The sequence below is a fragment of the Indicator indicator genome, chromosome 25 (assembly GCF_027791375.1).
Source record: "Indicator indicator isolate 239-I01 chromosome 25, UM_Iind_1.1, whole genome shotgun sequence".
NCBI lineage: Eukaryota > Metazoa > Chordata > Aves > Piciformes > Indicatoridae > Indicator > Indicator indicator.
This window is the reverse complement of record NC_072034.1, coordinates 1,905,617-1,918,467: the sequence shown is the minus strand read 5'-3', so window position 1 is coordinate 1,918,467 and position 12,851 is coordinate 1,905,617. Positions and strand designations below refer to the sequence as shown.

General features: G+C 54.3%; 1 protein-coding gene across 2 annotated transcripts in view; it reads right to left on the bottom strand.

Moving 5' to 3' along the window:
* Positions 1 to 6,634, bottom strand: part of USO1 (USO1 vesicle transport factor) — a 28,239-nt gene extending 21,605 nt beyond the window's left edge. For both annotated transcript variants that reach the window (XM_054392270.1, XM_054392269.1), the window contains exons 1-4: positions 6,569 to 6,634; positions 6,040 to 6,126; positions 5,868 to 5,932; positions 619 to 698 (exon numbers count right to left, since the gene is read on the bottom strand). In XM_054392270.1, the coding sequence (XP_054248245.1) occupies positions 619 to 698; positions 5,868 to 5,932; positions 6,040 to 6,126; positions 6,569 to 6,634 (298 nt within the window). The remainder of the gene's footprint in view (positions 1 to 618; positions 699 to 5,867; positions 5,933 to 6,039; positions 6,127 to 6,568) is intronic.
* Between the last annotated feature and the right edge of the window lie 6,217 nt (positions 6,635 to 12,851).

Sequence of the window (12,851 nt, the reverse complement as noted above, 5' to 3'; positions counted from 1 at the left end):
CAACCCCAAGGGCAGCACCACCTCCCTTTCTGCCCATCCACAGGAGCATCTGCACTCACTACATGGGATGGAAACTGAAAAATGAGATACAAGGGCTAGGAAAAGACCAGAGAGACTCTTGAGGTCCTGCATTGGCAAATGCAGGATGTTATGACCCCACAGACATTGAGCCACCTTAAATGTAGCCTTCTCACACAGAACTCACACCTGCCCAAGAGCTCTGATGGCTTTTGGACAAGCTGGTCTGATGGATTTTCATGTCCATTCCCCAAAAGCAGAATGGATACCCTCAAGGCTCTGGGATTTGCTGTGAATGTTTTCTCCTAAAGCCTTGGGAAGCCAGCCCATGGCCATCTGGCTTAGATTGCCAGTTTAAACATTGATCAAGCCAAGGCCTGACTGGCAAACATGAACAGAGGTGATCTTCCACAGAACACCTGCAGCAAGGGACAAGTGGAGGGTCAGCTGCAGACAGTGAGACTTTGAGCACTGTCACAACAGCTGCCCCACAGCAAAGCAAGTCTGGGCACTGGTCAGAGTGTGACAGGTCATGATTTGAATGAATCCACCAAGGAAAGCAGCCCACAGCTCACCCAGCTACAGCTACCAAGTGCTTACCTTGCTCCTCCTCTTCTAGGTCATTCGCGATGACGTTGTAGAGAGTGTCCAAGGCATAGCCAATTATTTCAGAATCTGAACTGAAATGAAAGAACCACTTCCCTTTAGTGACACATGGCCAACTACTCTTACACATTGTTTGTCTGCACAGGCAGTTCCCTCTGCAGCATTAGACCAAGTGAGAAGGACTGATCTTGACACAGCATTTTGCAATCCCACAGAGCCATCCCTGGATGGAATCAAACTCCTTTTCCCAGTTCCATTCCCTCAGGTGGCCACATCCAGAAAGTCTGGTGACACAGATGACCACAAGAAGCTTCAGTGTAAGCATGTCATCCATCTCCTCAGCCACTCCTTCCATACTGCTCCTCAGTCACACCAGGAGAGACTTCTAGGAGGGACTCAGAGCCCTTCTCAGAAAGTCACCCAAAGAAGCTGCAGACAAGCTTCAGCCCCATGCCAGGACAGGCCCTCTCTGTCACCCAGTCAGCAAGAACCAGGGGACAAAAGCTTGTGCTCCTAAAGAGGCCAGCCTCTGTGTCACCAACTCAGACTACACCCAGTTATTAAGGGGTTTGGAACTCCAGGCATTCCCAGAAGCTGCTGGGTAGCCAACCTAACTCTACCTGCTTACACCAAGATTCTGCTCTTAACAAAGCTCTGCTTTAGAAGGGATCTGGTCCTTCTGAACAATCCATGACCCCTGTGCTAGAGTCTGGGGGGCAATGTAACCATGTTTGCTGCTTGCACATGTGTGAAAGCACAGCTGGTCAAAACACAAAGGAAGAGAAATCCCCATCACAAAACAAGGCACCTCAGTGCAGGAGGACACACCTCAGCTCTTTTCATGTCCTGCCCAAGCACCAGAGCAGCACACTGCCAAAACAAGACCTGCCAGTCACCCTCTGCAGCACCTGCTTTCCCTGATCTCCAAGGCATACAAAGCCAGGCCTCCACACCAAAGGTTACTCTGCACTTGAAGAAGCTACCAGGCTGGTTTAGAGCAGAGGTCTAAAAACCAACCTGATCAGCACTGCTAACCACCAAGCCTTAACTGAGGCCAACTACCTCTGCTAGACCACTAATTACAGCTGACAGGCCTGTGGCAGATGCTGCAGTCAAAACCCAAGAGATATCTGAAGATGATCCAGCAGCTCTGGCAAGACAGAATGGAGCAATCCATACCTACATGTTCTGTGTCACTGCAGCAAGGGCTTCAGCAAGCTGGCAGTGACACCTCCCCTGAATGCCTCCCACACTAAATCCAAAGGTAGAAATGATCAGGTCTCAGGGCAGTTCTGTCAGGCCGGGGTCTGAATTGAATCCTTCTCCTGCTATTGTCCTCCCAGGACACATTTTTTCCTCAGCATGTCCTCAGCAGTTCCTGCCACCTGCTTTTAAGCTGGGCTAAAGTGGAAATAAAGGGGGCAAAACTGATCTCCTCTGACAAACTGTTAAGTCAAAGCAAGTGAAGGAGGCTTTAAGTCCATCCAGCATGTATGCTCAGCTCCCTGCTCCTGTCTTCCCTTTGCTGCCAGTTTAGCTCTTTCCTGTGGTTTCCTTCTCATAGAATTGAAATGTTCCACGTCTGAAAAAACACATAGAAATTATTTCCTGTACACCTGAAATAACCCAAGGTGCAGCCTTGCTCCTCCTTTCCCTTGCTGGGGAAATCCCAGCAGCTACAAAAGAACAAGCCAGGGTAGGTGTGCAAGGGAGGCCTTGTTTCCCTGGTCAGGAGGAACACATCAACACGAGAGCAGCAGCCCATCGTTGCTGCTCACTGCCTTGTTGCCACCTGCCCTTCACCACACACATTTTATTGATCCTTTTGCTCTGTAATGAAAAAAATCAAGCAAGAAATAGCCTTGCAGCCTGTCCTGCAGCCTTGGGAGATGCAGCCCTTGTGCAGTGCAGTAATCCAGCATGAGCCACTTCAGGCAGCTTCCCCCTGCTCGCTGTGCTTTGCTGAGGCACATGACCAAGATGTCAGCACAGAGCTCCATGCGCTGCCAGGGAACTGCATGGAAGTGAGGGCACCCACAGCTTGTCCTGCCCAACTAGGATGTCTCAGGAGTGCTTTTATCTCTTCCTCTGAACTAGGGCATTTCACTGTCAGAAGAGAGACAGGGAACAGCTCCACTGTCAAGAACAGCATGGAAACACAGAGTGTTTGCCATGTCATCAGGCACAGCATGCCTGAAAAGGAGGGCATTTTGTTGTCCCTAAAAAAAATGAAGTCATGGAAAAGCTATCCCAGGGGCCATGGCATTCATAGGGCCTCTTACAGAAGACTCCATGAGAAGCATATGACAATCCCCAAATTCACAACCAACAGCACAGCAACAGCTGATGTTTGTGCCTAACAAAGAACATTCTTTCTCTTTGCTCCCTGTTAGGTATCAAACTGTCAGAAGTGTCATGCTGAAACTGAAAAACCTTGTTTTACAAGCAGCTAAAGATCCAAGTGGACTCCTTCCTCTGGTGCCTTCTCCCACACCAGTAGTTAAGTGCCATTGGCCTGTTCTACAGCCAGTGCCAAATCTGTGTCAAAATAATCCCTGGTGGGATGTGGCAATGTCTAGAGAGAAGGAAAAAGTCCTCTCATAGGTCACAGACCCTACTTGGTGTTACAAAACAAACACATGACACCAGCCACTGGTGGCTGTGGGTCTGCAGCAGGCACAGGCTGGCTGGGGGCTGTTGCAGGCTCCAGGGTGCTGATGCACATCTCTGAAAAAACAGTGAAGGACAGCAGACTTCTGTAGAATAGCTTCTGCATTCTGAGCACCCAAACAGCAGATAGAGCTTAAGGCAATCTACAAGTAAGCCATGAAACAAGTGGAGTGATGTGCTCACTGCAAAGAGACTGGTGGATTCCTGTCCCAGGGCAAAGGCTGTGCAGACCTGAGGACAGTGATGAGAACAGGAGTGCTCACCACTCCAACACAGACTTCTCCTGAAGTCAGGAGATGAAGCTGCTCATACCAATAGCTTCACAATTAAGCTATCAGCATGGCTAATAGCAAAGAGCTACAGAAAAACTTGATTCACTGCCAGGCAACTCAATGATTAGCACAGCTATGAGGCTGCAGAGGGGAAGGAGGAAAGATCTACTACTACACAGATGAGAGCTGTGCTTAGCACTTCAGATTCCAAGGGAAGGAAAAATGGATTCACCAAAATCAGGAGAGACACTGCAGATGAAAGACAGCCCTTTGTTCCCAACAGCTACAGGAATAGCAGTTGGCATAATCCTCCGAAAGAGCTGAGCTCTCACACCTGGCTGAGAAGGTCTCAAAACCAAGTGGCTTTTTGATTAGCTACTGATTTCCCAATGAGCTTATTTGCATTAGAAAATAATCATCCCTAACCAAAGCTGCTTCTGTTTTCCATACTGCCACTACATATTCCAGCAAGACAAATGCTGCTGAAGATCAAACAGTTGTGCTGCTTCAACTCTCCCATTCCTTCCTGGGAAATGCATAAAAGGAAAACGAGTTTGCACTTGTCACTGCTCTCAGGTTACAGCAGCCTGCACACCAGCCATCCCCTCACCATCAGCCTGCACACAAACACAGCAGCTACAGGCACACATCCCAGACAACAAGCAGCTGGGGGTGTAACAGCTCCAGTCAGCACAGAAACAACCAGCAGCAGCTTCAGGGCCAAAAAACTTCACCTCAGGAGCTTGGCCACCCGTCTTCAGGTGACTGGAAAAGTCCCTGAAGCTAAGCTGGGGAGGACAGAAGAAGCCACTTGCTCTGGCTCCAGCATACTGCTTCCCTGCTCCTTCCGTATTTCTTATCAGATCAGACCTCCTGTAATCTCCAGCTTCACACCAACACAGTCAACACACAGGACCAGCACAGGCAAGTCTCTACACACAGTGACATGTGAGAAGACACCTGGAGTTGTCTCTCAGTTCAGTATGTCAGTTGCTCTGGGCACCATGGACAGCTGAGCATGCAACTCCCTCATCAGTTATTGAGATGAACTGGCTCTGGTTTGTGTTCTTACAGCTGAAAGAGCTCCAGAGCCTCACCTCCACATCACCAACACCCAACGACATGCTCACACCATCCGTAACACCCTCCTGAACTCAGCAGTCCTCAGGAGCTTCCACCAGATCTCTCCTAAATGAGCCACAGCATGCAACACGTAGGCCAGCTGCTGGCCCACCACAAACACACCAGGAAATCTGCCCATCAGTATGGGGGGTGTGGAAAACAGCAATTTTCCAGCTGAAAACCCAAACCCCAGAGGTGTAGTTACTGGTTTTTGAAGGGCAGCTCAGGTCATGAGGAACATCTGCACAGAGCCCCAGCGCACACCAATTCCAAAGGGACAACTGAACCCAAAAAGCCCAGAAAAGCCCTCAAGCCTGTACCCTGAATGGTGCAGGTCAGCAGCTCTATGGAAAGGAGATCAGCAGAGCCACGCCTCCCTTCTCAAAGTTCAGCTCTGGCTCCAGAGCAGAAAAGTGGATAAAAGCAGGCTCCTTGACCTCATTTTTGAAGGCCTTCCCCTTTGTGTCAGGGACAGTTCCTCCTATAGCTTTTGCTGTTTGCATCCTACAAGTTGCATGCAGGCCAGCTACTCATTTTCAACTATCTAGGCAATGGAATGGGAGTAAGGAGGCATCTCCTTCCAGACTCAGCTTTCCTAGTTCTCCATGTGAGATGCTTCCCATGTATGCACATGCAAGCAGCCCATATGTGCTGCCCTGCTGGGGAGGTTTTATGTATTCAGCAGCTTTCTGTTCAAATCCAGAATGGAAGTTGTCAGAAGACATTCCCCCCACCCATGACACCCTTGTCCTGCCAAGGCATTTGATGACCCACAGCTAAGAAAATAGACATCTGCCCCTTTCATTCATTCCCTCTTAATTCTTGCTCATGTTTTGCCCAATAACAGATAGATTTGGGCTGCTTCAAATACTGTAGATCATTAATGTTGTCCTTTGGGATTTACCTGTCCACAGAAGTAGAAACTGATCACTGAGAAGCTTTGATTTAGACTGGAGATTAGGAAGAAATTGTTGACAGTGAGGGTGGTGAGACACTGGAACAGGTTGCCCAGGGAGGTTGTCACCTCTGACAAGTGATTCAGTTTGTCATCATAAAAAGCCACTGTTCCAGTTGTTAGTCCAGCTCCCCCAGTGTTACTGGTACAGAAAACCAATGTTGTAATGGTTTCAGCAGCAGATAAGAGCCAGGTTATCAGCTGGAGCAGCTGCCAGAGCTTACCGGTCAGTCTGGAGGACGTGGATGAGATGCTCCATGGCCTGGGTGCCCACCTCCAGCCGGTATTTCTGTGTGGGGAAAGCAGAATAGCAACGGTCCAGCCCAAAGATCTGGCTCAGCTTCTGAAGCACAGCTACGAGAAGCCCTCGGGGCTCCTGAAGAGCTGGCTGCTCACCTTGGATAAGGATTTGAGAGCACGCACAGCATCCCGCCGGTCATCCAGCAGCGTGGACGAAGCTACCCGGTCGCACAGCTTCTGGATCTGAGAACGTACAAGACACGGGGGTGAAGGACAAGGTGCCCCCCGCAACCCTACAACGAGCCCAGCCGGAGCCGTAACCACCCAGGACTGAGCCGATTCTCCAGGTCTGGGCGATACCATCACGTCCCTGCGCAGAGCTCGGTGCTGTCACAGCACCCCCGGCATCCCGGGCAGGGCACAGGGCATTCGGGAAAGCTGCCGGCCCGCCACCGGGCCAGCGCGGACCGGCCGCGAACACGCGGAGCGAGCTGTCACCACCTGGGCTGGGCCGGCACCGCGGACGCGTACAGCCGCTGCTGCACAGGCGCCAGCCGCAGCTGGGGACGCCCCTGCGCCTCCACACCGCCCGCCGGCAGGGACCCGGCCGGTGCCCGCCGCCGGCTCACGGCGCAGCCCCGTTCCCCAGGCTAGGCCCCACCGAGCCGCGGCCCGCCCTGCTCACCGTCTCGGCGCCGGAGGGCTGCGGCCCGGCACTGGGGCCGCCCATGACACCCCGCAGGAAGTTCATGGCGGCTGGGCTCGGACAGCGGAGCTCGCCCCGCGCCCCCGGCCCCCGTTGCTCCCGGTCCTGCCGCCACCCCCGCGACGGAAGCGGGCACCGCGCCTGCGCCGCGACGTGGCACCGACGTGGCCGGAGGCGGGCGGGGAACGCGTGAGCCACGACCCCGCCTTCGGGCACTCCTCCTGCGGGTACGCCCCTACCGCAGGGCATTTGTCTACCGCGGGAGCCAGGACCCTGTCACGGATATCGGCCCTTGTACTCCGGGGAGGCTCAGTTTTCGGCCCCGGCTGTTGCTGTTTGCTCCCAAACAAGGAGTCTGCAGGCAAAACGCACTCCTAAGTCAATCTTTTGTCCCATTGGGAAGGAATTACTTTATGTTTTATAGCTATTTGTCCTTTTAGACCTCAGCATAGCTCAAAGACTGTCTCTGTTTCTGTGAGGAGCTCTGGGCTGCTACCGGAGTTACAAGTGAGGGACAGCCCCGCACGGAAACCCCGGGTTAAGCCAACACTGAATACTCCTCTGACTTTCCAGGCGGCCGGAGCCCTCCGCCAAGAGCGGAACGTTGCTCCCGCTCAGCAGGACCCGAGCCGGAGCGGCGTAAAGAGTGAACCCCGCCGGACAGCCGCGGAGAACTCACGTCCTGGCGGACCTCGCGCCGCCCCCACGGACACCCAAACCCTGGCCGGCCCAGTGAGCCGGCAGCACAACATATCTTTCGCGGTACCAGGAGCAGAACAGGGTTAATGAAGCAGCCTGTGAGAAGCCAGGCACCGTTAATCCCCACCCCGCGGGACAGACCCACGGACAGACCACGGCCGGCTGCTCGCCCCGCCCATCCGGCAACGTGGCTTCGGGGGTTGGCGGAGAGCTGCCGGCCTCGCCCCGCGTGGGTTGAGCGCAGACCACGCGCGCTGCGCATGCCCAGTTGGCCTTTCCCCCCCCTTCACCCGCGCGTTCCCTCCACGCAGGCGCGCACGCACAGCACGCACAGGCACGCGCTCACGCGAGCCCCCGGCCGCCCCTCCCGCGCCCGGCCCTGACATCGCCGCCGCCACCGCTGCTGAGCCTCCGTGCTGCTCCCGCTGCGGGACACGCCGAGGGGCAGGTTCGCCTCGCCTGACACCCAGGAGGCCCAGGGCGGGAAACGTGCCCCGGCCCCGCGCACCCGAGACTCTTTCCTTAGGTGAGGGCTGATTGGGGGTAGGCCCCGCCGCGGCGGACATTTAACGGCGGCTGCAGCGCCCCCGGGGCCCGCCTTTGCCCTTCACCGCCCGCCCCGCCTCGGCCGGGCCCGGCTGCTGGCTCCCGGCCCGCCTCCTCTCGCCCGTTGTGGCGCGGGGGTGGCGGGGCCGGGGCGCGGAGGGGAAGGATGGGGGGAGGCTTTTGTTCGCCGTCACCTTGGCGGCGTGTCGCCTGCCGCCGATCGCTGTTCCGCCGGGCCCTTGGCGGCGGGAGATGCCGGGGGAAAGCATTCCCCGTCCGCCCACCGCTTCCAAGAGGCACGGACGGCCCGAGCCCCGCGTTACCGGGCGTTCTCTGCGGCGTTCGGCCCCGCGCCCGCCTTCCCCCGCCGGCCTCACGCGAGCTTCCTGCGGCCTGGGGCTCGGCGTGTGTGGGCTGCCGCAGGAGCACTCCGCGTCCAGCCCAGGCTCGGGAGCCCTCCTTTGCTCTTGCCAATCCGTACTGCGGTGCATCGCTGACTCCGGGATCTCTGCTGCGGACCTCGCCTGTCTCTGTTTTCCCCCATCCCAACCTGAGCCGCTCTGCTTTCGCTCCTAACATGGCTGAAGTTGCACCTTCTGCTCTGCAGATCTTGATGCCTCTGAGCATCTCTGAGCTGCTCTCGGTTCCCTTCGGAGCTGGGCTTCTGTATTCCCAGGCTTTTGCTCCTCCTAACCGGAGGGCTGAAGTAGAGGTCATTGCAGTGCCAGTGTGAGCGCCCAGGAGCATCCCCACGACAAAGCTTTTACATCTCGTGGTCTGTTGGGTGATCTTGAGCTTGGTGGCAAGCACCACTGTGTGAAAGAACTGAGGCAGCAGGGAATAAGAGGATATGAGATTATAGTTTGATTTTAATCAGAATGGCTTCATCAGTCCTGCAGGCTTTGCTGTGGTGGCCTTCCATGCTGGTTTGGCAATCCCTGTGCCTCTGTGTCCTAGGCTGTTCAGCTTCTGTGTGTGAATGATCTGCTTCACTGCAGAGGGAAGGGTGAGCTTACTTTGTTCCTGTGTAGGTGGGCTACTTAGACACGACCTGTGTGGTTAAAGCCACCGTAGTATCCTTTAGTCTGTAATGGGCTGGAGGAGTGTGAGGGGAAAGAAATCTTCTCTTAAGAAGAATGTATTTGTTGTATAAAACACTCCACTGCCTCAGCTGTCTCAGGGCCTTGATCATGTCTCTCATGGACACTTCTAACGAGAGAGTAGTATCAGAATGAAGATCAGTGACCAGCTCACAAGAAATGGTCTCTCCATGGTGTAGGCCATGCCATCCAGCTCCATGTTGTGTGGCAGAGGTAAGATGGAGCAGGCACTGCTGTGAACACCTCAGGTGCTGAAGGTGGTGTAGCTGTGTGACCAGGAGAGTGGGTACAGGGTTTGTTCTGAGCCCTGGCAAAGTGGTATTGCTTTAGCTGATGGAGGTCATTTCTCATTAAGGAGGCATTCTGAGTTCATTGTGACTGCAAGTATGCCTGCAGGGCCATGCCTGCCCCAGGAAAGCCTTTTCATTCTTAAGGATTTCTTCCTGTTGTGTAGCCTGAGTGTAAGAGTCTGTCTTGGTTTACCATGTGAAGCGTTCAGGCTGGCAGAAGTGGAGTTGTTATCTGTGTGGTGTGATTTTTTTCATTAGCCAGAACCAAGTCTTTTCTGTGATAGCCAGACACAGAATGAGCTGCTCGTCCCCTGATGTTCTTCTTCTAACACATCCTCCTTTGTGGATCTGAGGTTTCAGATTCTGTGTTTCCTGTCACAATTAAGGAGTGTTTTACGGTGCTGGAAAGATGCTGAGGAAACAGGGTGTCCTGACATGTTGTGGTGGCTCTGAGGCTGCCTCCTCAGTGCAGCAGTTGTGACACTGGGTGTCATTTCTATTGAGAGTTTTTGACAAATGAAGGACTGACTTGCAGCTCAAGGAGCATGTGGGAAGATTCATATCAGGCTAATAGGTGTGTCTGATGAGATACCAGGAGAAAGGCACCGAGCCTGGCACTGGGTGATGGCACAGGTGCAGTGGCTTTCCCAGAGCAGGTGGTGCCTCTGGCTACAGTTGCTGTTTGGGTGGGTGTTAGCCTTTTGGGGTATTGCAGCTTAACTGACCAGAAGATGGTCCCCTGTGGTAGTCATGCCCCTAAAATACAGGGTGCTGTTAGCTTCTCTGCAAACCAGAAACCCCCAACCCTTCAGCACAGCCTGGTTTGTGGGGCTGCCTGCAGAAACCCCCCAGCACAGCCTGGTTTGTGAGGCTGCCCACAGAAACCCCCCAGCACAGCCTGGTTTGTGGGGCTGCCTGCAGAAACCCCCCAGCACAGCCTGGTTTGTGGGGCTGCCTGCAGAAACCCCCCAGCACAGCCTGGTTTGTGGGGCTGTCTGCAGAAACCCCCCAGCACAGCCTGGTTTGTGGGGCTGTCTGCAGAAACCCCCCAGCACAGCCTGGTTTGTGGGGCTGCTGCAGAAACCCCCAGCACAGCCTGGTTTGTGGGGCTGCCTGCAGAAACCCCCCAGCACAGCCTGGTTTGTGGGGCTGCTGCAGAAACCCCCCAGCACAGCCTGGTTTGTGGGCTGCTGCAGAAACCCCCCAGCACAGCCTGGTTTGTGGGGCTGCCTGCAGAAACCCCCCAGCACAGCCTGGTTTGTGGGGCTGCCTGCAGAAACCCCCCAGCACAGCCTGGTTTGTGGGGCTGTCTGCAGAAACCCCCCAGCACAGCCTGGTTTGTGGGGCTGTCTGCAGAAACCCCCCAGCACAGCCTGGTTTGTGGGGCTGCCTGCAGAAACCCCCCAGCACAGCCTGGTTTGTGGGGCTGCCTGCAGAAACCCCCCAGCACAGCCTGGTTTGTGGGGCTGTCTGCAGAAACCCCCCAGCACAGCCTGGTTTGTGGGGCTGTCTGCAGAAACCCCCCAGCACAGCCTGGTTTGTGGGGCTGTCTGCAGAAACCCCCCAGCACAGCCTGGTTTGTGGGGCTGTCTGCAGAAACCCCCCAGCACAGCCTGGTTTGTGGGGCTGTCTGCAGAAACCCCCCAGCACAGCCTGGTTTGTGGGGCTGTCTGCAGAAACCCCCCAGCACAGCCTGGTTTGTGGGGCTGCCTGCTGTACCCTGGGGCTGGGCCGGCTCAGATGGGAAGGAGGTCACCAAGGAAAGGGATTCTGTAGCTGACCCAGGTTTGCTGGCCCTCGCTGCAATTGGAGGATGGTCTGAATACTTGCCTTGCAGAGCATAGAGCAGGGAAGGTGGTTTCAGCACCGAGCTGGGTTGTTTGCTTTTCCTGATTGTTATTTTGTGTTCCCCTGGAGCAGCCAGCAGGCTCTGCAGGGCAGTGGTACAGATGCCCCAGCTGATGGCAGCTGCTGCTCAGTTCCCCAGCTCGACTCAAGGTGTGGCTGTGCTGCAGCAGTGGGATGGCAGTAGCAGGCCCACTCTTCCAGGCATCCTTTGCTAGCCCACAGCAGCAAACACAGTTCAGAAGTGCTGACCTGCATTTGGGAAAAGCCTGTCCAAGACTGTGAAAGCTGCTTTCCCCTTTCCCTCTGGTGTGGGGCACGCTGTGCTTCATGGCTTTGCTTTGTGTGCTCTGGGGAGCATCTTTTTTTGATTTCAAGAGTGTTTTGCCCAATTTCATTTCCAGTTTCAGTGGCATATTCAAATATGCACCCTGGCTGTGAGTTGCAGGTGTATGGATCCAGGCTGTTGCAGATCTGTGTAAAACTATAGCTGGATGTCTGTCTGCCTTTAATCATGGGCAAGTTTTATGGCAGAAGGGTTCAGAGCATGAGATTTGCTTGTCAATAAACCAAAATATTTTTCTTCCTCTCAAAGCTTGAAAGTCTGTCTGTCTGGAGGTTATCTTCAGGTTAGGGTGAGGCTTTCTTGAGCTCCTGTCAGAATATGGTTCGGCTTTTCTTGGAGCAGAATTGGTGAAGCATCCAGGCAGCATCACCGTTGTTGTCTTGAACCAGGATAGAGGTGGCTTTGAGCTACCTCTTTTGGTACAATCTGAGACTGTGCCCAAGTTAATTCTGTGAATATCCACACCTGAGCATACAGCTCAGTCATCACCTCGGGTACCTTCACCTTCATGCCTTGCCCCAGCTGGCTGCTCACACTCCTTTTCTTGCAGGATAAGGGAAATGAAAAGGAGAAAGCTCCAGAGACATTGTAGGTCACAAAGGTGTCTGCACCACGAGAGCTGCTTATCAAGCCAGCTGCTTGAGCCCCTGGATGTTTTGAACACTCCACATGTAGTGGCCTTCAGGACTTGAGAAGCCAACTGCTGCTGCCCTCTGCACAGGCTGGTGGCTGAATGCTTGTCTTGGTTGGTTTGTTGAAGAAGTGGCAGAGGCTGTTCAGTAAGGAAAGTTTTATTTGTAGGGATGGTCACAGGCTGTTAACTGAGAGCTGCAGTGGTTGGTGCCCAAGTCCTTCAGCACCACTGTACCAAACAGGAGCTGTTTTCTCCTCCTCGTAGCCCTCAGCAGCGTCATCCATTGCAGAGGTGAACTTTGTGCTTCCTTTGTCACAGCTGCCATTTGCTTTCCTGGGCCACCAGCAGAGGTGTTGTGCAGAGCTGAGGGAAGGCTCCAGTTGTGCTGTGTGGAGTCTGGCAGAGTTGGGCTGTTGTCACCAGCTTCAAGGGATATTCCTGTTTGTTTCAGCCTGCGGTGGCACTTGGTGTAGCTCCTGAGACCAAAACATCCTTTGTGCTTTTGTTCACTGCTTATCTGTGGGTGCCTGTACCAAATCGTCCCTTTCTGTGATAACTCTCCCTTGGCTTTTGTTTTCCTGGGAGAAGTGGCCATGGAAAGCTTTTGTATTTCCTCAGAGGAGGCTGGGGAGGATGTCCTGGCCTGTGGAGCTCTGTGTGAATTCTGTCCTTGTTCACATCATTGTTTCAATCCTGCTATCGTTGTGCTCATCCTTTTATGGAGAAGTTGTGATGTGTGGGGCTGGCTTCAAGCTAACCTGACTCTTTCTGATTGTAGCTTTTGACACTGAGTACCAAAGAA